This window comes from Python bivittatus, unplaced genomic scaffold (genome assembly GCF_059951505.1).
Source record: "Python bivittatus isolate LINGU-HERP-01145 unplaced genomic scaffold, Pbiv_v1 ctg000520_np1212, whole genome shotgun sequence".
Taxonomy (NCBI): domain Eukaryota; kingdom Metazoa; phylum Chordata; class Lepidosauria; order Squamata; family Pythonidae; genus Python; species Python bivittatus.
This window is the reverse complement of record NW_028277080.1, coordinates 2632903-2656159: the sequence shown is the minus strand read 5'-3', so window position 1 is coordinate 2656159 and position 23257 is coordinate 2632903. Positions and strand designations below refer to the sequence as shown.

The following is a 23257-nucleotide window of genomic DNA, read 5'->3' as shown; positions in this document are numbered from 1 at the left end:
GGTTTGCCACCTGTGTTCTTACATCACAGGGACTGAGACCAAGTTCAGTCTTGGTAGAAATATATGATGATGATAATAATAATAATGTTGTTATATCGTGTTTTTAATTGACCTTTACTATATTCTTTTAAGTCATGCAGATGGATCAGTGAAATTTTGGGATGCTTCCGCCAGTAAGTTTTAAATTTATTCTGCATAATAAATGCATGTTACAGATTTGAAGAGGAGTGAATTAATTGCAGTTATTGAATCTCTTACTCAAACTACATGAAACTGGCACAGTATAATGAATTCCTGACAAGCTGTAGAATATTATTTAAAAGGGAAAAGTCATAGCAGAGTGTGAATAAGTAGAAATGAATAAGAGTTAAAGATGTATGCCTGCAAAGACACTAGAAATCTAACACTAGTTATTATGGCTTTGCCTTCATATGATCTTTTTTCCGATCCTGAAATTGATCATTAAGAGGCTTCCACTTCTGTTTAATTGCATATTCAAATGATTAATGAGCAATAGAAATGATTGAAAGAAGACTGGAGTACAGTACCTAGAAAATAGGCTGTTTTTCTCATTTAAAGGCGGGGTGGGGGGAGGGTTGCTGCACAAAGTGAAGCCCTTTGGGTCATAAGGAATCTCTTTCCCTTTTCCTGCTACCCAATTCGTCTGCTGCCCATCAGAAACAGAGTGCTGATTTTATGCTACCACTTAATGACTGAGTAGTGCAAGGGTAGATTCAGTATTATTTTGACTGTACAGGATGCCTAGTGCTGGAAGTTTGTTCTTTTTTACCTTTTTCTTTTTAGTAAGCACTAAATACCAGAGCTTTAGACTTTTTACACTGTGCCTATGTGTTCGATCAGTGGTCCCAAAATAAAGAAGGTAATAGAAAATACCAGATTGTAACAGTACAATTTCTTTCCACTTTCCATTTTAATACCAAAGAAATTTACTGGATGATTTCAATCTTTTCTAGTCACACTGCAAATGCTATACAAGTTAAAAACCTCAAAGATATTTGAAAAACGGAAGTTGGAAGGCAAGCCAACAGCAGATATGATAGAAGAGGATCCTTGTGCTATCCAGCTAATGTATTGGTGTCCTGAAAGTAGAATATTTTGCATAGCAGGTGTCTCTGCATATGTTATTGTTTATAGATTCAGCAAACATGAAGTTAATACTGAAATATCGGTAAGTTTGTATGAACGTTGCTTATATACTGATTTGCTTACATTAATATATTAAAAGTTTCTTTTAATCAAATATAGTTACCAATAAACATGGCTATGTTTACCATGCAGTGGTTACAGCTGAGAGTAGCAAAGTTGGATATGCAGCTGACTATTATGATTTTCCTATATATTTTAGACATCCAAAGGAAGGAAGCTATAATAAGCATATTTTAAAAGTGACTTGCATATGCTCTTGCATGGGAAGAATGTCAAAACAGACTCTTGAGCCAGCAGGTTATTTTGATGCTCCAAAATAATACTCACTTTCAAACCTACAAACTTTTAATCTGTTAAAACATTTTACTGAATGCTCCCATTTCTGTCAGCCAACTTTTGTTCTTCTGGATCTTTTGCTCAGAAGAACTTCTAACCTCCTTCCTCCTCATAAGCTTTTAAATCAAGAGAATTTGCAGTCTGGTGAGACTGGTGTTTATGAATTTGCTTTCTTTCAAGTACTTCTCAGCAATTCCTCACAAACAGCTCTAGAAAAAGTTGAAGGTTTGACAGCCCATAGGGAGACACAGCAGTTCTTTAAATCAGCCCATTTCTAGCCCTCCTCCTTGATCCCAACAAGTCTAAAGGAACCAAATAATTTTAAAGTCCAGGGCCCTTGCCAGCGGAAAGTGATGCCTTGGCTATCATAGCCCACCCTGAGACCCACTTCTGTTTGGGGAAATTTGCAAGTCTACCTTCCAGGCCTTCAATCCTCATCTTTTCTGGGTATCATAAGATAGGTTGGGAAACAAATTTTGGAAAAGGTATTTGCTCTTCCTTAATGTTTAGGTTCCTATTACTTATACAAATCTCTAAGGAACTGGAATCACTTCCATGTTCAGATGAGAACAGAACCATATATTCTCCATCTCTATTTCAAGGAATCTAGATCACAAGTCTCATATGGTACAGTAGGAGGGCACATCTAGGATATCTTCTTCCTCTGATCAGTGTTTCAATTCTGCCTTACAGTTGCCAGCCATTATAATTTTGATGGACTCCTCCAAATGTATAGCCTGGTTTGGGAGGTTTGCAGTTTCCCTGGCATGAGCTGACGTTCTGGAATACTGTGAAAGCAGATTGGCTTCACAATACTGAATCTATTAACTGTATTTCTGAATCTACAATAAGGACTCTGTGAAATGTATTTCTTTTATTCAGAATAAACACTGATGTTATAAACTAATCCGAGTTTTAATTTTTTAAAGTCTTTAGAGGTGCAACTTCAGAGTGAGATAGAAGATGCCATTAGTCCTGAAGCAGAAATTATGACTCCATTTGCCAGTGCCTCTTCCCGTTTTTCATCTTTAAAAGACCTCTCAGGCAATAGCAATACTTCATCTGAGCGAACAATGGACTGTAGTCCATTTCTCAGGTAAAGAATGTAGACTGATTTAAATGTTTTTTGTTCTCCCCTCTTTTTCAATATTTATAACAAAATTTCTTCAACATTTCTATCTTTTCTTTTCTGCTAAGATTGTGAAGCATTATGCATATTGATAGCTCTGTATAAATAGTATCTCATGAATTATTTTCTGTATTTGTGCTAAGAAATTGTTACATATTGTTGAAATAAGTCTAGTTGCTCACCATTGCTGTTATTAAACAGAAATTAATTTTAAACATCTATTAGGAGCCCCATGTAAGAGTAGGATACCAATATAATAATATTAAAAATAGATACATAGGATTCACTGAGATTTGATGCAACACAATGGCTAAGAATTTGCTACTCATTTAAGAATTGCATCTTTAGAATTGCACCTCAGAAAGGCTTTTAGAAGAAAGAGTATTAAGAAATGCTTTGATATCCAAAGCAGCAAAAAAAAAAGCCAAAGATAAATTTGTGTATATAAATGCACAGAAAATAGTATTAGTCAGGCTAAGGACATCTGTAGGGGTCAGTGTGTCAAAATCTGCAAAATAGTGCACATGTACAAAAGAGGGGGGCTTCAATCAAGATGCTGTGGCCATCCTCTTTCATACTTTAGCCACCCCTCCCCCACCTATCACAGACACCCTGAATCAGCTGCAGCCTCTTTGGTGAGCCAAAGAGATGGGCTGTAGTGCAAGATGCTGATTTAAGTGTACAGGTCTAGTTCACCAATATCCATGTTTGTAGAAATTTTAGGGGGAAGGTGCTCTTTCCCCATCTCTTATCCCTCTTTCCATGAAAAACCCACTATCCACCCTGTTTTATTTAGTGTGCATGAGTTCATTCCTGTTATCTGATTGCACCAATGTGGTGGTTTCCAGAGTCTTGTGCTGGCTCTCCAGATAGTCTTGATTTAGCCAGCTTGTCCTCCTTTTGTTCCACTTGTTCTCCACAACCTTCTGTTGTTGACAGACAACCCTTTGATCTCCCTGGGAAGAGTAACTTTTCCCCTTCTTACAGTATATTCAGTGCTGCTATATACAGTATACTGTACAGATTAGACAAAAAAACAAAGCAAAGACATGTTGTTTTCCAAAGCACCAAACTGATTATAAAGCTTTGGTAAAATCCCATTTCAGTTCAGAAAAACACCATGGAAAAAACACCATGGAGGCGCCCTGCAGTGAGATGGGCAGGGACAAATTTGAGATATAAGTACATACATACATACATACATACATACATACATACATACATAAATAGGAGTCTGGATTTGCTAATGTTTTGGTTGTGAGTGGCATGCCTTGAAAAGTGGAACGTACTGTTCCCATTATCTTCTGCTGTCTTTTGACTACCATAATCAGAGACTGGGGGGAATTTCATAGTTCTTCTGAGTTGCTAGGCCACTGTTTTCTTTTCTTAGCTCCATTCCTTGAGTATGTTAGCTGTTCAGATGTGCTAGCATGAGCACTCCCTCTGTTTGATTTATCTAGGAGATGGGAATATGGTAAAGATTGCCCTCAATATCAGGTCTTTATTAAGAAAGACTGTAGAAACCGTTCCTCTCATCTGAGGCTGTTTTTATGGGAAGAAGTGCTCATGTAGTAGCTACCAATGACCTGATATTGCAGTAAGTTCCTATCATATCTAGCCTAGCACACCACTCCACATCTGTTTGGGCTAAATCCCTAGGCCCATTGTTGGCAGCTGCTGCCACATCAGGATCAAATGTTCCTCTGAGCCCTGATTTATCTTCACACTCAATAGCCGAGTACAAGATGTCTGCCCAAATGTAAGAGAATGGTTGAGTGTGGGGAGGGAAGAGGAAGGGCAAGCTATGTTCTCCCAAGCAGTCTCATTGCTTTACTCTACCAGCCCTTCTTTTTCCTCCTAAGGAGACTTTGATGGCTTCTCAGCTATGCTAGATTCTCATGCTACTGATAAAGCCCAGCTTCTGAACTAAGGTTCGGAAAGAGGAATATATAACAGGTCACTCTGGACTGGAGCCCATATTATATTTCATCACTGATGTTTTCTGGAATCATAGGACCCATGACATTCTGATTAGCAAATTAGTTAGATATGGGCTAGAAGATTATGAAATTAATTTGTAGTTGGCATATAAGCTATGTAGTTTTCAGTAGCTCTGTTGGATACCATGGAGTTGATTGTTGGCCAAATATCCTGTGATGTCCGCATAAATAACATGAACTAGGTAGCAAAGGGAATGCTTCAGATTATATAAAATGGGGGGAATAGCTAATCTTCAGAAAACAGAAACAAAATTCAAAAGAATTTTGATAGTTTAGAAAAAGTGGAATGAGGTTAACAAAATGAAATTTGACAGACGTGAAGTTTTTTGCTTAAGAAAAAGAAAGCAAATAAATGTACAGATATAAGATATATAACTGAATTTCTTACCTCTGTTTAGTGCCACACAATTAAGCAACCATGAACAGCATTAAATGATTATTCTAGGTCTGCAAAATGAAGGAAGTCCTTAGTGCTCTTCAATTCAAGACTATGAAGTATGTCAGGTGATGATAAAAAATAGGGAGGTTGAAGAACTTTAATTTTGCTCTATTCCACGATGGGATGGTGAGTTAGGTTTATGTAGGTTAACAGGGAGTTATCATAGATGGAATTCTTGTTTTGGGTGAAAAAACACCATCTATTTTTAGTTATCCTTGCTTCAAGTACAGTATCAAATGAGACATAGTATCAAGATATAACACTGATTTGTTTTACACAGAAGATACTGTTGGAGACAATTGGGATCAGGCATGCAGTTGGGATGAGGAAATCTTTAATTAATCCCATTTACACACACTTATACACACTCACTGTTTCTTGCCAGCTCTTCTCCTTAGAAATTATACAAGAATACTTTATATTTCCCCCCAGCTAGTTTTCTTATCAGTGCAAATCATTTCTGATTGGGTAATCAGATCATTTTGATAATTGTTTCTTCTCTTCTTAGTGTGAAGACTCATGCTGTAAGAATGCCCCCTGGTTATCAAGCAGATCTTGTTATTCAATTGATGTGGGTAGATGGTGAGCCTCCTCAACAAATAACCAGCCTAGCAGTGAATTCAGCCTATGGATTGTAAGTTATCCCAGCATATTTTCACTTGGGTTTGATCAGTTTGGCTGGCTGGGAAGTGGGAAATCCAAGCCATCTTTAGAATGGAGATCTGCCTGGAACAAATAATAGAGCCTGTTCCAGGGAGAGAAGCGCATACTCCAAAGAGTTTGTCGTTTTGGGTGGTCTGGGCACAAAAATGGCAGAAAAGATGGGGCCAAGATACAGATCCCTATTGCTCCTCACAGTTTTATGTGAGATCCAAATGAAAGTGCTATCAAAAGAGCCATTTGCAAAGAATGAACCATAACAATCAAAGATCTGGTGATTTTTGGTACTATCAAAAAGCACAAACTTTGGATCCACATGGATGTTCTTGAGTTTTCTATCTGAAACTGTCAAACCATGGAGGAAGAAACATCACAGTTCTGAAAAACATTAAAGCCTGTGCAGTGTAAAATCAAAGGCATGGATTTCACTTTTTTCCCATGGGGGTCAGCCTTTAGGCTATCATATCATAGATTACTTTTACCATCATGGATTCATACAAAATTGTCATACATCTGGGAAATTTTGGCATACCACTGAACAAAAAACAAGTATCTGAAGCATCGATCTTCAATGACCTTCATGATTCACACATACATTTGTATGGTGGTACTATCACATCAGCTAAATCATGGATCTAAGAGGTATGAACCCTTGTGGATACTGTATATGGATTTTGACAGGACTTTCCCTCAAAATGAGCTTCAAAAGACAGATTGTATTCAAACCCCTAGAATGACTTGAAAGACCACCATTTCAGTGATTTATTGTGCCACTGGCACAATGTAGGGCACAGATTCTCATGGAACCTCCAATTTTTACACAGAATCTACTTGAATATGAACATCCATTGTCATGATGAGAACAGAAAAAATAATGAAAATATAGATACTTTGTATGAATCATCCATATATCTTGCCTTCCTAGTTCTTATGTCCCATTAAAAATTGCCTTTAAAATTATCAAAATGATGGACTCTATGCTTCATGGCACCACCATGAGAAAATGGAGTCAGAACCCAGACTGACTTGGATTCTCTGGATTTGCCGAGGTGATTATCTGAAAATGTCAATCAAATAACATTGTGCATCCAGGCAAATACCCCATGCTGTCTCAATGTTCCAGGTTCACCCAGAATCTTTGACATGGGTATGCCACTCACTGCATTTCCAGACTCCAGAATTTTAAGCAATATAGTTTAGAATGTCTGTAAATGCAGATGAGCAAAGAGAAGAGAATCTCAGGTCCATACACCTGAGGAAAAAAAAGAACTGCATTTTTATTTGCAGATCTCCCAAACCTCATAATAATGTACATTCACAATGACTGAAAAACAACAAAGCAACAACATATCTATTTCACACTGCGATCTATGAGACTTATTTCCAAATTTGTTTTTTTTTCTCTGTATTTACGTCCCTTTCCACAGGAAGTTCTAGGTGACATACATAGATAAGTCTGAGAGAGAGACCTTGGTCTTGATTGTTCATAGGATTGCAATGTATATGATAAAAGTATGTATTTACTGCATTGTTATACTGTGATGCAATGCAAAACAAAGAAGGAAAACTAGATGCATTAGATCATCTTATGTCTTCTCCTTTTTGAATTGTAATTTTGAAATCCATTTTTTAGTGACAGTTAACTTTTTTGACTAAACAGAAGAAATCCATATTCATGCTGATTATTACATTGTGAATTTCTCATCCAATGTATTGATTACTGCATTGATTATCAGAGGACAGTACATCATTAAGGAAACAAACCTAAATATCCTGCTGAGTTCATTAGTTTTCCATTCTGATTCTAGAGTATTTACTTATTTAAAAATGCCTTGCCACCTTTTTACATACATTCAAGTATCTCCTAAATACATGTGACCATGGTGATATTGTAATTATCAAAATGCTACTAAATGTCCTAATGACACCTAAAACAAAACTCAGGTATAATAATTCTGAATAATTTGTTTATTTTGCAAGGAAAATTACACTTTGTGTTTATGCAACAATATGTGTATATATTAGTTCCTTAATTAATTAACTTTCTAGTTGTAATTATTGTAATAGTTGTAATTCAACTATTTATATATATGCCTTCAGTGTGGTTATCCATAAGAATCTGATACCTTGCATTAAGCAAGATTATTGTGGCCCTTTAAAGATTATATTATGACATTGACTTTTATGGACTAGAATTCAATTCATCAGAAACATGAAGCATATGATGAGTTACAACTCTCTTTTGCTTTCTGTCTCACACTCTGTCTCAGTGTATATACAAACAAGCACACAATTTAGGCTCAAGCTATCTATAGGCTATGTACTCCAGTAGAGGTGATATATGCTGTTAGATCATTTGTGGGGCACCTTTTACAGGTCTTGCCATGAAGATACATGACATAAATGACAAATTCTGCTTTCTCCACGGCAGTGCCCTTTTATGGAATGAATTGTCTCTGGAGTTAAAGCAAGCCCGCTCCCAATTACATTTTGGAGAGAAGTCAACACATTTTAGTATCCCAGGCCTTTTAAAGCCACTCCTTTGGCTTTTGTATTTTGTATCTATAAGGGTGTTTATTGTAATTAATAAGCACCCAGAGCCATAAAGGAAATTGGTGAAATACAATAAGTATCTAATAGAAAAATAGGATATTGCACACAACATGAAGATGGTAACATTTAATCCTTGACATTCACAGATATATTGCCTCTCAACATGATATCAGTTTGGTGTCATTGGAAAAAGCTGCTGGTTGTTATGATTATCCTTCAACAGGTCAAATTCTTTTAATAAACCTCCTTTGCTTGAGACCACAACTGTATTGTTGCAATACATAGTTCGTGTGAGCAAGAATTCTTCTTGCTTGCTTGCTTGCTTTTCTGCTTGCCTGCCTTGAGTCTGCTGCCCATTAGTGTAATTGGATGCCTTCAAATTAGAATGCTGTGGGTGAGGAAGAAAAATAATACTGCAGATTTAAACTCCAGAAAGGCAATTTCTGAATGAATATTGGGAAATGTACTAATTATGTGCTAATTATAATATACTCAAGTATGGGAATGTAGTAATCACATCTAAATTATAATGTACTAATTATAAGAAGACCTAGAAAGATGTCTTCAAGTATCAAGTTCAAGTATCTGTCATGGATGCTTACATTTGGATTTAATGCCCCTGCTGTGTGGAGGATGGACTGGGGAACTGGGATGCTCACATAAGAGCATAACATTGAGGTAGGTGGTGCTATGGAGCTCATACACTGCTGGGTTTTCCTCTCCCAAACTCCCTCTGGATTGCCACTATCAGACATCATTGTTGCATTTCTGTATTGGGCCCAGTTGATTTCCATCTTCTGTTAGCTACAGTTGCACTTAGAGTAGAGGATAAACTGGCTCTCCTACAAGTGGTAGGGAAGTCAGGAAGATCTGTTGTTTTGTTAAGGCTTCTCCCTGAAAAACAGAAATCCTCCCTTTTTGCTGGAGCATCCAATTTTTTATCCTTTTCCAAATCATCTTGTTTTCATCATCTGGTTACAACAAAATAGCTTATCTTTTCTGTGGCATTTTGATTGCTCTTCATGTATTCTTAAGGTGGACAATGTTTTTTTTCCTTCATGAACTAGCAACTGTCATTTTCTTCCCGGGTTCTACAGACAGCAGTCCTGAGGGGAAGCCCCTAAAACACTGAGTATGCGTACCTCCTGTCAAGAGGAGGTTAGTAATTGCTTCACTAGCCTAACCTGGACAAATATGCTTATATTATTTAAGCTGAGAAAGACAATGTTTAAAGGATCAGGTGCTGCAATTTAGCCTCCCAACTTCTGAAGAGCTGCAGGAGGTCCTCCAGTGATGATACAATATAACCTGAAGAAACATGGTCTTCTTCTTTGGCTTACTTTGGGAGTTTTAGGACTGGAGATGGGAAACGGAAGCCTCTCGGAGCCTAATTGCTCTCGTTCCCATCCTCACAAACATACTAAAAAAAAAAAAGTTACCATATGTGGTAATGCCAAAATTTGGCCATTTTGCTGCAGAATGTCAGTGGCCTGATCTCAGGGTACTACAAATGGGGTTCTGGGAACTATATGTGGCTTGTAGGCTATGAGTTGTCCACCCACCCATGGCTTAAACCAGCTCTTCTTGAGAAGCAGACTCCAGAGAAGCCTCTTCAAATGCTGCTAACATTGGAGCCTCCCTTTTCAGTCTCTGCCAGGAAACCCAAAGCTGAATGACCCACCATGTGATCTAGTTCTTAGAATGAGCTAAATTCAATTAATCTGATTTAGATGCTGCCTGACTCCAGATGATTCCAGGGGCTCACAGTATAAAAACAATGAAATACAACATGGATAATAAAAAAAATAAAAAAACCCAGGAAAAATAAAAACCAAGAACAAGAGTGAGATGCTGTTCCAGCCAACTACAAGCAAAAAACATCCCACAAGGGGCTCCATATACCATAGCCCAAGGCCTGGCAGAACAGCCAGGTCTCTAAGGCCTTCAGAATGCCATCAGGGTGGGAGCCACATTGATTTCAGGGGAAACCTCATTCCAGAGGGCAGGCACTATAACAGGAGGTATGCTTCCTGGATGCTGAAAGATGACACTGTCTAATTGAAGGGCCCCAGGACACGCTGACCCTGTCAGCTCATACTGGCCAGACAGACACCATGGGAGATAGGCAGTCTCTCAAAAACTGGATCCTAAGTTGACTTCCAGTGTTGTCTTCCACAGTCCCATTGAGTTCTTGAGGAAGGTCCTCGGTGTCCTGTTGACTTTGTATAGTGCCAGGCATTCACAGATTCATGTGTGTGGCACTGAGTTGTAGGCTTTCCTGTAGTCAATCGTGCTTAGATTGGTCTGTCTTGACCTTGAGTCTCAGGCGACTGCTCTATCTATGAGCAACTGGTGTTTTGAGCCTCTGGTGATGTTCCCAATGCCCTTCTGAACTGTGCTCATGTACTGGCTCATATGGTCCCATAGCTTGACAGCTATGATGCCTGTTAGGACTTTTCATGTTGTGGGGGGGCAGGTTATTGGCCAGTAGTTGGACAGTGCTGTTCCCTTGTGAGGGTCTTTCATGATCAGCACTGTCCTTCCTTGTGTTAGCTAGTCTGGGTGGGAGCCTGCTGCTAGCAGCTGGTTCATCTGTGCTGCTAGGTGTTCATGCACTGCTGTTAGTTTCTTTAGTTGGTAGGTGCAGATCATGTCTGGGCCAGGTGCTGTCCAGCTCTTCATATTCTTGACCTGCTGTTGGATGGCTGCTACTATGATGGTGACTGGGGTTCCTGTTCTGGGAGTTTGCTGTGATCTGCTCTCAGGTCCTACAGCCACTTTGCACTGGTGTTATGTGTCTTCCCTTTCTTCCATATGTTCTTCCAGTTCTGTTCAGCTTCTGCTATTGGTGGTTCTGCTGTTACTGTGTTGTTGCACTGAAGTTGGGAATATACTTTGGAGAACAGGACATTTAACTTCTTGGCCTCTGCTTCTCTAGTGTATCTCCTTAGCCTGATAGTCAGTGCTGTGAGCCTTTGTTTAGCAATCTCTAGGGCTTCAGATGGAGTCAGGCCCTTGTATTTTTTCAGTAGCCGAGTCTTATCTTTAATCTTCACAACCGTCTGTAGTTCCACTAGCTGACTAATTTCTCTCCAAGTTGCCTTGATCTTAGCCTCCAACCTCATTTTCCGGGATGGGGGGTATTGCTGTTCTTCTTGATTGTGTAGCTAAGCATCCCTATCTAAATATAAGTCCATTTTCTACTTTTAATTTAGTGCTAAAACAAAAAATATATATCTTGTATATTCAAGGATATTGTATAATTCAATTTTTTGGAAAGAAAAACTATGGAAAAGAAACTGGATGATTACTAATGGAGGATTTTATTGCCTGGATTGGTTGTTGTATTTCATGGACAAAGCAGAACAATTTTGCATTAAACGCTTTATTCAGGACCAAAGAATGATTCCTCTGTCCCAGCACACTTCCTCCATACTTAGGCTCTCCTATCACGAATGCCATACCTACAAAGGTTTGGTTGATTGATTGACTGATTATGTGCCCAAATTAAATGGGACCTATGAAACATAAAAGAAAGTGCTTGACTTTGATATTGTGTTTTGATAGGCATGGCTATATATAATGGCAAGGAAAGATTTGCTGGCATATGTCCAGATATAATGAGAGATGATTCAGTTTGATTTCCTGTCTGTGTCAGTCCTTCTGGGTAGACCAGATCAGGAAACAGACTCATTAAAAGACTAGAACTACACTTTATTGAGTGGCTGTAATAATGAAATCTTGCAAGCCTGATTGTGCCTTACCTCTCCTCCCTCTTATATCCTAGTGAATCAGGGAGGAGCCTGCCTGCATCTCTTCTGAATACTATCTTGTTTCCCAGGACTTAAAACACGTTTCAGCCCTCTTTGCTTACATAATGGTTCTTGTCCATTTCCCTCAAGGTTATGTCCCTGGGTTTCTACAGTCTGTGTGAATGTTCATATCAGTTTACAAGTGCAGTTCAATTAACAGTTGTATTGCAGTGTGATTCCATATGATTATTTCCCTTTGTTCAGGCATGTGGCTGGGAATTAGCAAAAACAAGAGGAATAAGCATGTGAAGAGAAAGTAGGACATACAGATAGTCCTCATTTATCAACCACAATTGGGACTGGCAACTCAGTCATTAAGTGAAGTAATTGCCAAGTAAAACCACAACTGTGCTTATCATCTTACTTCAGCTTTCCTTTGCTTTACAGACCTGCAAATGTCATAAATGCGAGGATTGGTCTCAATGTTACTTTTTCATCACTGTGGTAACTGCAAATGGTCGCTAAATGAAGCAGTCACTAAACAAGGACTATCTGTATATGAATGCCTCTTTGTTTGAAATATGTTCCAGTTTTATTACTTGAAAGAGATAACTCCAAAATACTTAAACAATATTTCTTTTCACAGAGTTGCATTTGGAAACTGCAATGGTTTGGCTGTTGTAGATTTTATGCAGAAGACTAAACTGCTGAGCATGGGAAGTTTTGACCTCTATGGATCAAGTGATCCCTATCAACGCCAACCTCGTTCTCCTCGCAGAAGCAAGCAGTTTAGTGGAGGTAGCAGACAAATGCAGTAAAAATTAATTTGAATAACATTTAATTTTATGGCCTGCAATTATGTTAATTAGGAAAATATACGTTGGCTAGTTAGGAAAATATAGAGAGCAGATAGCTGTATGAAAGACTCTAGCAGACAATTAGCTAAATACTAATGAGAGTAAGAGTGCAAGATTATGACAATTTGGTTTGGCTTGACTTAAAACCTTGCTTCTTATGCTTCTAATGCTTCTAATAAGAATAAAAATGGCTCTTGCTAGATTAGAATGAAGGCTTATTTTATATTCTGATTCCACAATAGCACATTAAATGTATAGTTTTTCCAACCTGAGCCCTCCAGTCATAATTCAGCAACATGGTATATTACCATTTTGAAGTGGAATCACATAAAACACATAAATCCCAAGATAAGCCTAATATTGTTTTATAAACACACATTCCCCACAAAACTTCTCAAAATTTAGGGAAAGAATTAAAACTTTGATCTCACCCATTTTGCATCACCACTATTTGCCTCTCCAAAACATGCTAAGTGTGGCTGCTAAGCACTGAACGGTTGTCCAGCCTTGTCCTAAATGAGAACAGTTTGTAATGCCACAGGTTAAAGGAAGCCGTTCTTACCCAGCAGCTGATAATAATAAGCAGCCACTTTGGTTGTGCCTTCTAATTTTTCCTTCAACTTGGCAACAAAAAGAAATAAGATTTTTGCTATATAGTTGCATGGCATTTGTTATATGTTCTAAGATAAGACTGCAACATAGGAAAAGGAGGGAAGCAGAGGCTCCATTAGTTTGGTGAAGAAGGCCACTCCATCAGTATTTTCCTAATCGTTACCTGTCATCCAGCTACAGCTAAATTGGTTCTTTTTCTCCTTGTCAGCCCTTTGAGGTAGGCAAGGTCAGGAAACAGCAGTCACTAAAAGTTTTGAAATGTGGTTTAATGCAGTTAGGGTATTGTAACAGAATCTTGGAAGCCTGTCAAAGCCCCGCTCTACTTTGGCTTGTACCTAATACAATCAAGGTGCAGCTGTTTTGAGTTTCTTTCTCACACTTTGTACTTTCCCAGGACTTAGATATATTTTCTGTAATGTCTTGACATTGCCCCCCCTCCATTTCTCTGAGTCAAATTCACATTCCATCGCATTCCGTAAGCTTTTTGTACCCAAGAACTGAGTTTATTTTTTCACTTCTAACTGACTAACAAACTGGGCAAACTTCATGCTGGGCGTGAACTATGAATGGCTGTTATATGTTATATTAATCTGGAATATATTTGAACACCATCAACTGCTTCCCATTACAGAGGATTTATTTTTATTTTGGATTTATGGTGGATTTATTCTGGAAAACCATTAGAACATCTCTGAAATGGAAGAAGAGCAGAATGTTCCAGACATCCCTGAAACATTCCGTCTTTGTAAATAAATATGTCAAACACATCTGTGGCAAAAGCTGCTCTAATGATACCCTTACAGTGCAGGGAGGATTGTACAAGAGTAGATGTACAATCTGTGTCAGACTTTAACACCATTATGAGCACCTTGAACTGGACTGAGAAAACATCCAGCAACCAGTGATGGTGTTTCAGCCTGAGAATAATGTGGGACCTTAGAGAGGCATCCTTCGGCACCATGCTGCCACATTCTGGTCTAGCTGTAATTTCTGGACTGTCTGCAAGAGACATCCCATGAAAAGTGCATTGCAATAATTTATCCTTTATGTTACTGGTGCATGAGTCACTGAAACAGGTCTCTCTCCTCCAGATAGGGATGCATATGATGAACCTGAAGCTGATAAAAGGCCCTTCTTCCTACCAATGTTATGTGATTGTCCTGAGAAACTTCACCAGAACAGGCATGTCTCCTTGTTCAACCCCTGGAATTAGTAATAGCTACATCCTGTCTGAGTTGAGATTCAGCTTATTCTCCCATATCCAGTTCTTTATGGTTTGGAGAGATACATAGATTGTGGACACAGCAAATCCTGAGTTTGCAGAAAAAGAGAACTCTAGCTGAGTGGTGTCAGCATATTGGTAATATCTTCTTCCAAAGCTATGCATTTTTCTTCTCAGTGGTAAAGATTCTATACTATATGGGAGACAAGAGCTTGGGGGACTCCCTAGCTTTGTTCTTAAGTAATCAAACAGAAGTTTATCATTACCAATAGCACCCAGAGAGGTAGCAACACAGCACCACAAAGAAGCATCTCCAGGCTGAATAATTTGGTGGGCAGTGTATACCAACAAAATCCCTCTTCTCTTTCTGTGGCTTAACTGCAGGTAACAATGCTTACAACCAGTACCCAAGCTCATTGATTTCCTAATGATAGATCTGTAAAATTCTACAAATGGGCATAATCTTTTCTCTCCAGTAAAGAAGAGCTCCCTCCACCACCCCTTTGTTCTTTATTCAGCCAAGACTCAATGGTGCACAGGAAGTCAGTTCCTGAATCCAAAATTGTGTTCTAGTTCCTTGTTTCTTGAAATGTTCAGGTATCTCTTAAATTTGGTGGCCAGGCTGCTAAATATTATTAGTATTGTTTCCACTTTTTCTATAGAAGAACAAATCCTTGCAATTTTTTTTTTCCATTTAAAAAGTTCCTTACTGCATATGTTTGTGGGCAAAAACCTATTACCACAGATGTCCAGTCACTACTGTCTCAGGGACAAGAAGCCCTTATGAGTTCTTCAGGCTGGTTTCTATTATTTATTTTAAAAATTAACATTTCACCCTATAGTCCAAGTCCATCGAATTATATCCAGTGATTGAATTCCAGTAGCAAAATGACATTAATTGCCAGAATAGATTTGTACAGTGTTCCAGGCAAATACTTAAATCTGTTCTTGTGGGTTGGGTACACCCTAGAGTAGATGTGTGTATGTGCACATTCAGACTTGCAAGATCCTGTTACTATTGATGTTCTAATAAAAGTAGCTTTAGGTCTGCACAGTGTCTGTTTCTTCATTTGGTCTGACATCAGTCTTGAAAGTCCAAATGTGCTTCCTTTCCTTCCTCTTTTATCTTCATGTGAATTGGGTGGTGGAGAGCTTCTGAGAAGTTTTTGCAAATTACTTTCTTGGCCTGGACTCAAATTTTGTTTATCTGATCATTGCCTTGGTAGTGGATCTTCTCTCTGTCCCTTAAGGCCAACTTCTTTATTCACTACAGAATGGAAAGGGAAAGAGAACAAAAGGAAGCTCTGTTGAGTGACAGTCTGTTTGTGTAATGTTTATATTTCACATTTGTCACTACCTATCTCACTGGAAGCGACTCTGTTGTTGGTTGCAACTCATTATTAATATGTTCTAATTTAATATTTTAATAGGTATCACTGAGTTATCAGATGGTCCATTTCCAATGGAGCTGGAGCGGTGCAGGTCCCCCACAGCTTCAGGTAATTGTTATTTGGGGGCTAGTTGCCTTTAGATCTAATGCCTCAGAATTTAAATTTGAATTTAATCTTGCTACCTTAGAATCTTGAAATCAAGTCAAAACATGGCTGAGTTGTACTTCCTTACAAATAGTTTTCATTCTGGACTCATGTAGAAAATTCACAGATATATTTACCATCATGTCTCTCAAAATGTTTTAGAACCACCCCCTTCTCCTCTGCCAACAGAACTAAACCCAGACCACTAGTTCATGACTAACCTAGTGGGAATTTGAGTATGTTGGTTCCTGAGACAGATGGTGGTGTGTAAGAGCCCTCATAAAGACTGGTGGAATAAGGCAAATCTTTCCTAAGGGAAAAACTTGTGAAGCCAGTCCCCCACATACCCTCAGATGTAGAGGGCAGGGTGTAGATGTGTAGAGGATCAGCTTCTGACCTTTGTTTTCTGAAGGTCTTCTTAGGCACTCAAGATGTCTAAGCAGGGAAGCCTATTCTTTGTGCACAGGCATCTGTATTAGCTTCGTATTAAAATCAATCTTACCTTTATCTTTCTGAAGCTAAGGAGCCTAGCTTACCATTTATAAAGAAAGATAGAAAGGTATGGTTACTGGGGATGGCCAAGAATAGGCAAAATTAAGATTTTCTTTGCCTGAATGTTATGCCCTACAGCATGTCAGCAGCCTAGTTCAGCTTCACATGAGTAATTTCTCTTTTTTTTAAACAAACAGTTGATGTGAGGGGTCAAGCTGGACCAGGAACCATGACACGCAGAAGGGAGTTTAATTCTTTCTGCCCTCCACAGGGATGACTGCAACCAGGCCATATTATGCCTGTGTTTGCAATAAGAGGAAATTTCCGGTGACATGTTGTACTGTGAGACTGGCTTCAAATGCCTGCCTGCCCAGTATAAAATGAGGAGTGTACCCAGTTGACTTAATCTACAAAGGGGGGATTATTAAAATAACTAGCTAAAACAAATGCTATTTGATATTTTGATTCAGAATTAGTTAATGGAAATTAGAAATGAAGGCATTGTGCCTTTAAATTGGAAATGAAGTCATTATTAAAGCATTGTGCCTTTAAAAATTTGGATACATTTTGTGGTTTCATTGGATGAATGTAAACAGATGTCTGTTTGCAGAATTAAACTTTCTTCTTGCTCCCCATTGCAGCCCTGTGGCTTTCTAGTCTGGATCTTAGATTTTGAGGCCATGTTGGGGGAAACAGAAAATTGTTCCCTTCTAGTTCTGTTGACTGTTAATAGAAGCAGCTCCAGCAGCAAAACATTGCACTGGGGTTTAAACATTGTATGTTTGTTTAATGTTTGCTTTCTTTATATTAATTAATTTTGTTAGTTTGTCTGGACTTTGTATCTGAACTGCTAAGAAGCAGTAGATAATTGTGAACCCCACTCAGGTGCCTATTAGGGGTGTTGGGCTGGCTCAACTTTAGAACCAAAATAATGGTGATAGAATGCTCAAACAAAGGTTATGAAGTTTTTATTTCTTTTTCTGAGTGCCTCAGAAGTAACGTTTGTTACAATCACTCTGATGGACATGTAATTCAGGAGTTGGAACATCAGTTAAATGCTTTGGCCTTGTCCTGTTGTTGTGTTTGGGCTGCCATCAACCGGACTGTTAATATGACTCTGGAGCAATCTCTGAATGTTCTGGAAATGCGCAGCTATTCAGATCTGAAGCTGAAAAGGTGCTTCAGAGGATGCAAGGGCACACCAGAGAGAGGCACGATGGTCTCCAGAAAACATACATTTAAATTAAGAAGGTGCTACTTTAACTATGTCTTGAATGAATTTACATCTGTTGGCTCCAAAGAATAAATATGGTGATATAATCTATATAAATTTCCTTCAAGTCATGCTTGATTCCTATTATTTTATGGATATATCCATTTTTTCAACCTTAGCAAAACAGAATGATTTAAAAAAGAAAGATGTAGTGGTTGACTCTAATCCTGATTCCAAAAGATTGATTTGTATATACATTCAACATATAAAAACATAAAACAATAATGGGCTGTAGCACCTAAAATGTAGACCACTTAAATTGTAAATTTCACCCATGCACACACACACGCACATACACACAGAAAAATTTCTCTAATATTAATAACATATAATTAAAATATTCATATAAAAACCAATTAAGCTGTATTTTATACAACTATATAATTTGCAACATGTTTTATACCATGAAATTGCAAAAAGTTTTGCATCAGACCTTCTATAATTTTTGAACAATAGTTTGGTATGCATTCAAGGTACAGATTATTACAATATTTCCCATGTAATAAGAAAGAGAAATATTAATGTAAATTTTGTTAATGGCAACAGATTCAAATAAAGTTATTCTTTTTCTGTAATTGAAAATTTATGTAATATAATATGTTTTGTAAAATTCTATAATGCCTAACTTTTCTAGTCTTGGTAGAACATAGTAAATAAATCACAGTAAATAGACAAATATTCTCAAATGGCAGTACAATATTTTAAAAAATATCTGTGAAGCTTAGGCAGTTCTCAAATAATTGCAGACTTTGTAGCAACCTCTTTTTGATCTTAATGAAAATTCTAATGTAATCTCATGACAGATTCTGCAAATGGACACTGTACAAATCCAACTTCCCTAACTTGCAGTTCTGGAAAACGGCTGTCCAGTGCCGATGTTTCCAAAATCAACCGTCGAGTTCCTGGAAAGCCTCCATTTAGGAAAGCACAGTCTGCTGCTTGCATGGAAATCTCTTTGCCAGTCACAGTGGAAGGCAAGTATCAAAGGACATCTCCATTTAGACATTTCTGTTTTCACTTTTCAAAAAGATTTAATTACAGTCTATGTATGAATTAACCATGACCTTGTAGTAGGGTTCTAAACTGTTGTTCTAAAGCAGTAATCATGTAAGGAATTAAAAATTAATTAAGTCTGAGAAGTTCTGCCTTAATGAGAGAGATACAGCTACTCTAACAAACAGAATCCACAGACTGACTTGTCTGTAGCTGCTGAATCTTCTTTTCCCCCTTTCTGAAGATAGGGGCAACTTTTGCTCTCCTCCAGTCATCTGGCCCTTCACCAATTCTCCAGGATTTCGTCAACGTAATAAATAAGGGTTGGAGTTTCTATCATCTTGAGCTTCAGTCATGCCCCTTCATTTTGCTCTTCACAGATGCCTTTTGTTGGAGAAGACTGAGCCAAAATAGGAGCTGAATGGCTCTCTCTTTTCTAGCAATTTGCAGCCTTCATTAAGTACAGTGGTACCTCGAGTTACGAACTTAATTCGTTCCGTGACTCTGGTCACAGCCTGAATTGGTTGCAACCCGAAGCAAATTTCCCCATAAGGTTCAATCTAATTACTGTTAATCCGTTCTGGCGTGGAGGACAGGGAGGCGGCTATTGCTTGGAGGGAGAGTCCCCCTCCCTATGACCACATGTCAGGGGCGGAAAATGGTCGCGGACCACGTGTCAGGGGCGGAAAATGGCTGCAGACCACGTGTCAGGGGAGGAAAAATGGCCGTGGACCACGTGTCAGGGGCAGAAAAATGGCCGCGGACCATGTCACAGGAGGGAAAATGGCCGCGTATCCTGTTCGTACCCCAAGGCAGAGTTCGCAAACCGAGGCAAAATTTTGCGGCCAGAGCTGGTCGTAAGCCGAAAAGTTCGTTAACAGAAGCGTTTGTAACCCAAGGTTCCATTGTATCTGCTACACTATTTTTCTTTTTATTTAAAAGCCTTTTTGTTATTCTTATCTTTTACTAACCTCAGCTCATTCTGAGCATTAGCTTTAATTGTACTATCTTTCTAGTTCCAGGCCTCCTTGGTGACTTCTATGTTCCTTGGTGACGTCTATGTGTTCTCTTGTTCTTTTTGATTTCTTGATTTGATTTCTTTGCTCTTGCTTTTATAAAATTTAATTATTTAACAGTATCATTTTATACTTACTCCTCTAAACTGTCAAGCCCCAAGCTTTGGACAAGATGGATGATCTGGAAATTATGCAACAAGTTCTTAAGATACATCTTCGTTTGCTGCACTTTTCTGCAGTGAACACAGTGGGCCTGCTGTGACCTTGGAGAAGGAAGACAGTACTAGCAAAATGGAAGGAAAGGAAGGAACATTAGAAAGAAACTTGAACTGACCCTGCCTTAACTCTCTTTGGTACAGGAGGGAGGAAGAGAGGGAGGGAAAACACTGTCAGGCTTTCAAGATTCTGTTACTACAGCCTATATCAATAAAATAGAATTCCAGTACTGTTTGTGGATCCTGTTTCCAGACCTGGCTTACCTTGAAGGGCTGACACCTACAGAGGGCCTAGAGTTGACTCTAAGTTCTTGCCAATTAAAAGTCAATTTTTTGACTGAAAAACTTCAAGAATGGATATTTTGGCAGGATGCCAGCTATGACATGGACTATTCAGTAGCTTCATTTCAATAAATGGCATAGCCTTTTAAAATAAAAAACCTAATTAATTCCAAGCTGTCACAGAGCTGAAGTCCCAAACCATAGCTACTGTATTCCTAGATTTGATGAATGAAGAATACAGCTGGCAGAGGATACTCATTATTTCAGTCTTAAAATTCTGTTCTACTGGATTAAGAACTTGGGGCATTTATGGATTTATCAAAACATTTATCTACAACGTTTTCAGTATAGATGATTTGAAGGTATATTCTCTATAGCTGATAACTTATTAATATAGTTCCTATTTAGTTCCTACTTTTTCCCCCCCAATAATCTGTGAGAGTTTGAACATTTATAACCATATTGGAGAAGAGAGAGGAAGAGATGTTCACAGAAAATACACCTCCAGTTAAAATATTCTTTCAGCTGGACAACAGCAAGACCTTAGCTTGTCTTGGTAAATGGCAAATTCATATGTTAATCTGTTTTATTTTCCTTCAACAGAAAACAGGGAGAACTCATTCAGCCATTCTCGAAGTTCTAGTGTTTGTAGTATTGACAAAGAGTCTAAGGAAGCAATTACAGCTTTATATTTCATGGAGTCATTTTCACGGAAAAATGACACAGCGTTGTCTCCTTGCCTCTGGGTTGGAACAGGCCTGGGTATAGTCTTGACTCTTTCCCTTCACCTTCCCACTGTTGATGAATTAAGGCAGACAGAACCAGTAACAATTTCTCTAAGTGGTAAGAATTTCAGATGTCTGTAGTTGCTGAAATATGCCAATTAATATGAAGACTAGTTAGAATATGTCTTTCCATGTTCTTGCTCTGGGCCTGTTAATTAAAACAGAAAAGAAGAAAGGAGAGGCATTAGGATATCTGTACTGGCCTCTGGGATTGTCCCTGTCTATACTACAGAGGGGTGTGTATGTGTCTATATGTGTTTGCATGTGTATGTGTAGTGAGGGAGTAGGATCATCTGAATACCTGCAAAAGTTTGTATCCACACTGAAAATAATGCAGTCTGTTTCTGCAGAGGTCTAATGAAATTGAGATTTGCTCTGGAAAGGGTAGTAGAAATGGGAGCAGATTGAGTGGGAGATACACCAGTGGTCCAGCCTTGGAAGCATATGTCACACTTGCCTGGGATGGGATCCAGGCCCCCTTTGCATCCCACCTAGAAGCTCTCCTGCCCCCAGACATACTGGTCATTTATTTTGTATTCAGTACATATTGATTCATCACCCATTAATTCTTGACCCTACCTCCTTTTGTTACCCCATGCTTCTTAAATCACCCTTTCTCCCTGCATTCCATCCACTCTTCTATTTCTCCTGACATACCGAACTCCCACATGCAGTGCCATAGCAGCATGATGCAATTCCTTATGACAGTTATTTTTTATTTCCTTGCATTAATAAATCACGTATCTATGCCAATAATCACCCTGCCCAATTGCCTCTATTCAGAATGATCAACACAGCAAGGGTTACCCCAACAGTGGGTGTAAAAAGACAGGGCAGCCAGCCAGCTCCCTCACTTGACAACAAGAGAATTGATAAGATGTTGGACAGTATGATGGTGTGTTATTGGAGAAGGATGAAGTCTGGAAAGCAAAACACATCTCAAGATTCTTCTGTTTCTCCTGCTGGCAGCTTTTTTTCCAGGCTGCTTTCAAAAGGTTGCCCCAAAGGTTGTCTGGTTTCTCTGCTCTTTCAAAAGTAGAGTTCCCAAAGAGCCCTCAGAGTAGCCAAGAACCTCCCTTGCTATCTGTGATGCTTTGCCAGAACAGGAACAACCCTGCTATAATTTGTTTATGTTCACCACATGCCTAGAATTGTCTCTTCCTTTCCTCTCTGGCATAGGCAGTAAAAGTTCAGAGAAAAAGAATGAACTGTAGCTCTGATGTTCCCAGCAAATGTAATGTAAGTTTTTGCCAAAGCCTGAGTGTACTGCACATTATCAGGAGGGGAAGAAGATTCAGACTTTAGATCTGTGACATGGTTACTATTGCTAAAAATTAACATACCTTAAAATTGTTTGAACTAGAAATCCATTCTAATTCTTACTCATATGTAACTGAAACCTAATCCTGTTCCTGCTTAAACAGGAATACCTCTAGTTTGGTTAGAACTTCATTTGCTCTAACTCAAGCATCTTCCTAATGGTGTCTATAATGTTAGCCATTTCATTCATAATTAAACCCAATTCATCAGTGCTATTCCACAAGATCAGACCTCTTTCAGTCTGATGTATTATATTCTTCCCCCAGTTTTTTTGTTTGTTTGTTTAGTTTCACAGATGCACAACCTCCACTACTTTCGTCAATCAAGGCATTTTAATAGCACAATGAAGTTGCTAGCCTTAGTCATGCTCATGCCACATGCAGCATTCCCTGCTAATGGTAAGGACAGCATGCCAAAAGCTCAACCAAAGCCCAGCATTCATGCTATTTTATGCAATCTAGAGGCAAGACAAACCAGGATAATATTGCCTGCATCTCACCAACGTGAAGGTACATGCAGTGTCCTGACATACTCTCAGGATACCTCTGAGTTTCAAAGTAAAAAATACATAAATCTCAGAGACTTATTTTCCTGAGCCCATGTGGAAAAAGGCACAACC

General features: G+C 38.6%; 1 protein-coding gene across 1 annotated transcript in view; it reads left to right on the top strand.

The window, feature by feature from the left end:
• STXBP5L (syntaxin binding protein 5L) overlaps positions 1–23257 on the top strand; it is an 83779-nt gene that overhangs the window by 52029 nt on the left and 8493 nt on the right. The window contains exons 14-21 of the mRNA XM_007424172.3: positions 133–173; positions 975–1189; positions 2433–2599; positions 5580–5705; positions 12683–12834; positions 16158–16226; positions 18831–19001; positions 21137–21376. Coding sequence (XP_007424234.2) covers positions 133–173; positions 975–1189; positions 2433–2599; positions 5580–5705; positions 12683–12834; positions 16158–16226; positions 18831–19001; positions 21137–21376 — 1181 coding nt within the window. The remainder of the gene's footprint in view (positions 1–132; positions 174–974; positions 1190–2432; positions 2600–5579; positions 5706–12682; positions 12835–16157; positions 16227–18830; positions 19002–21136; positions 21377–23257) is intronic.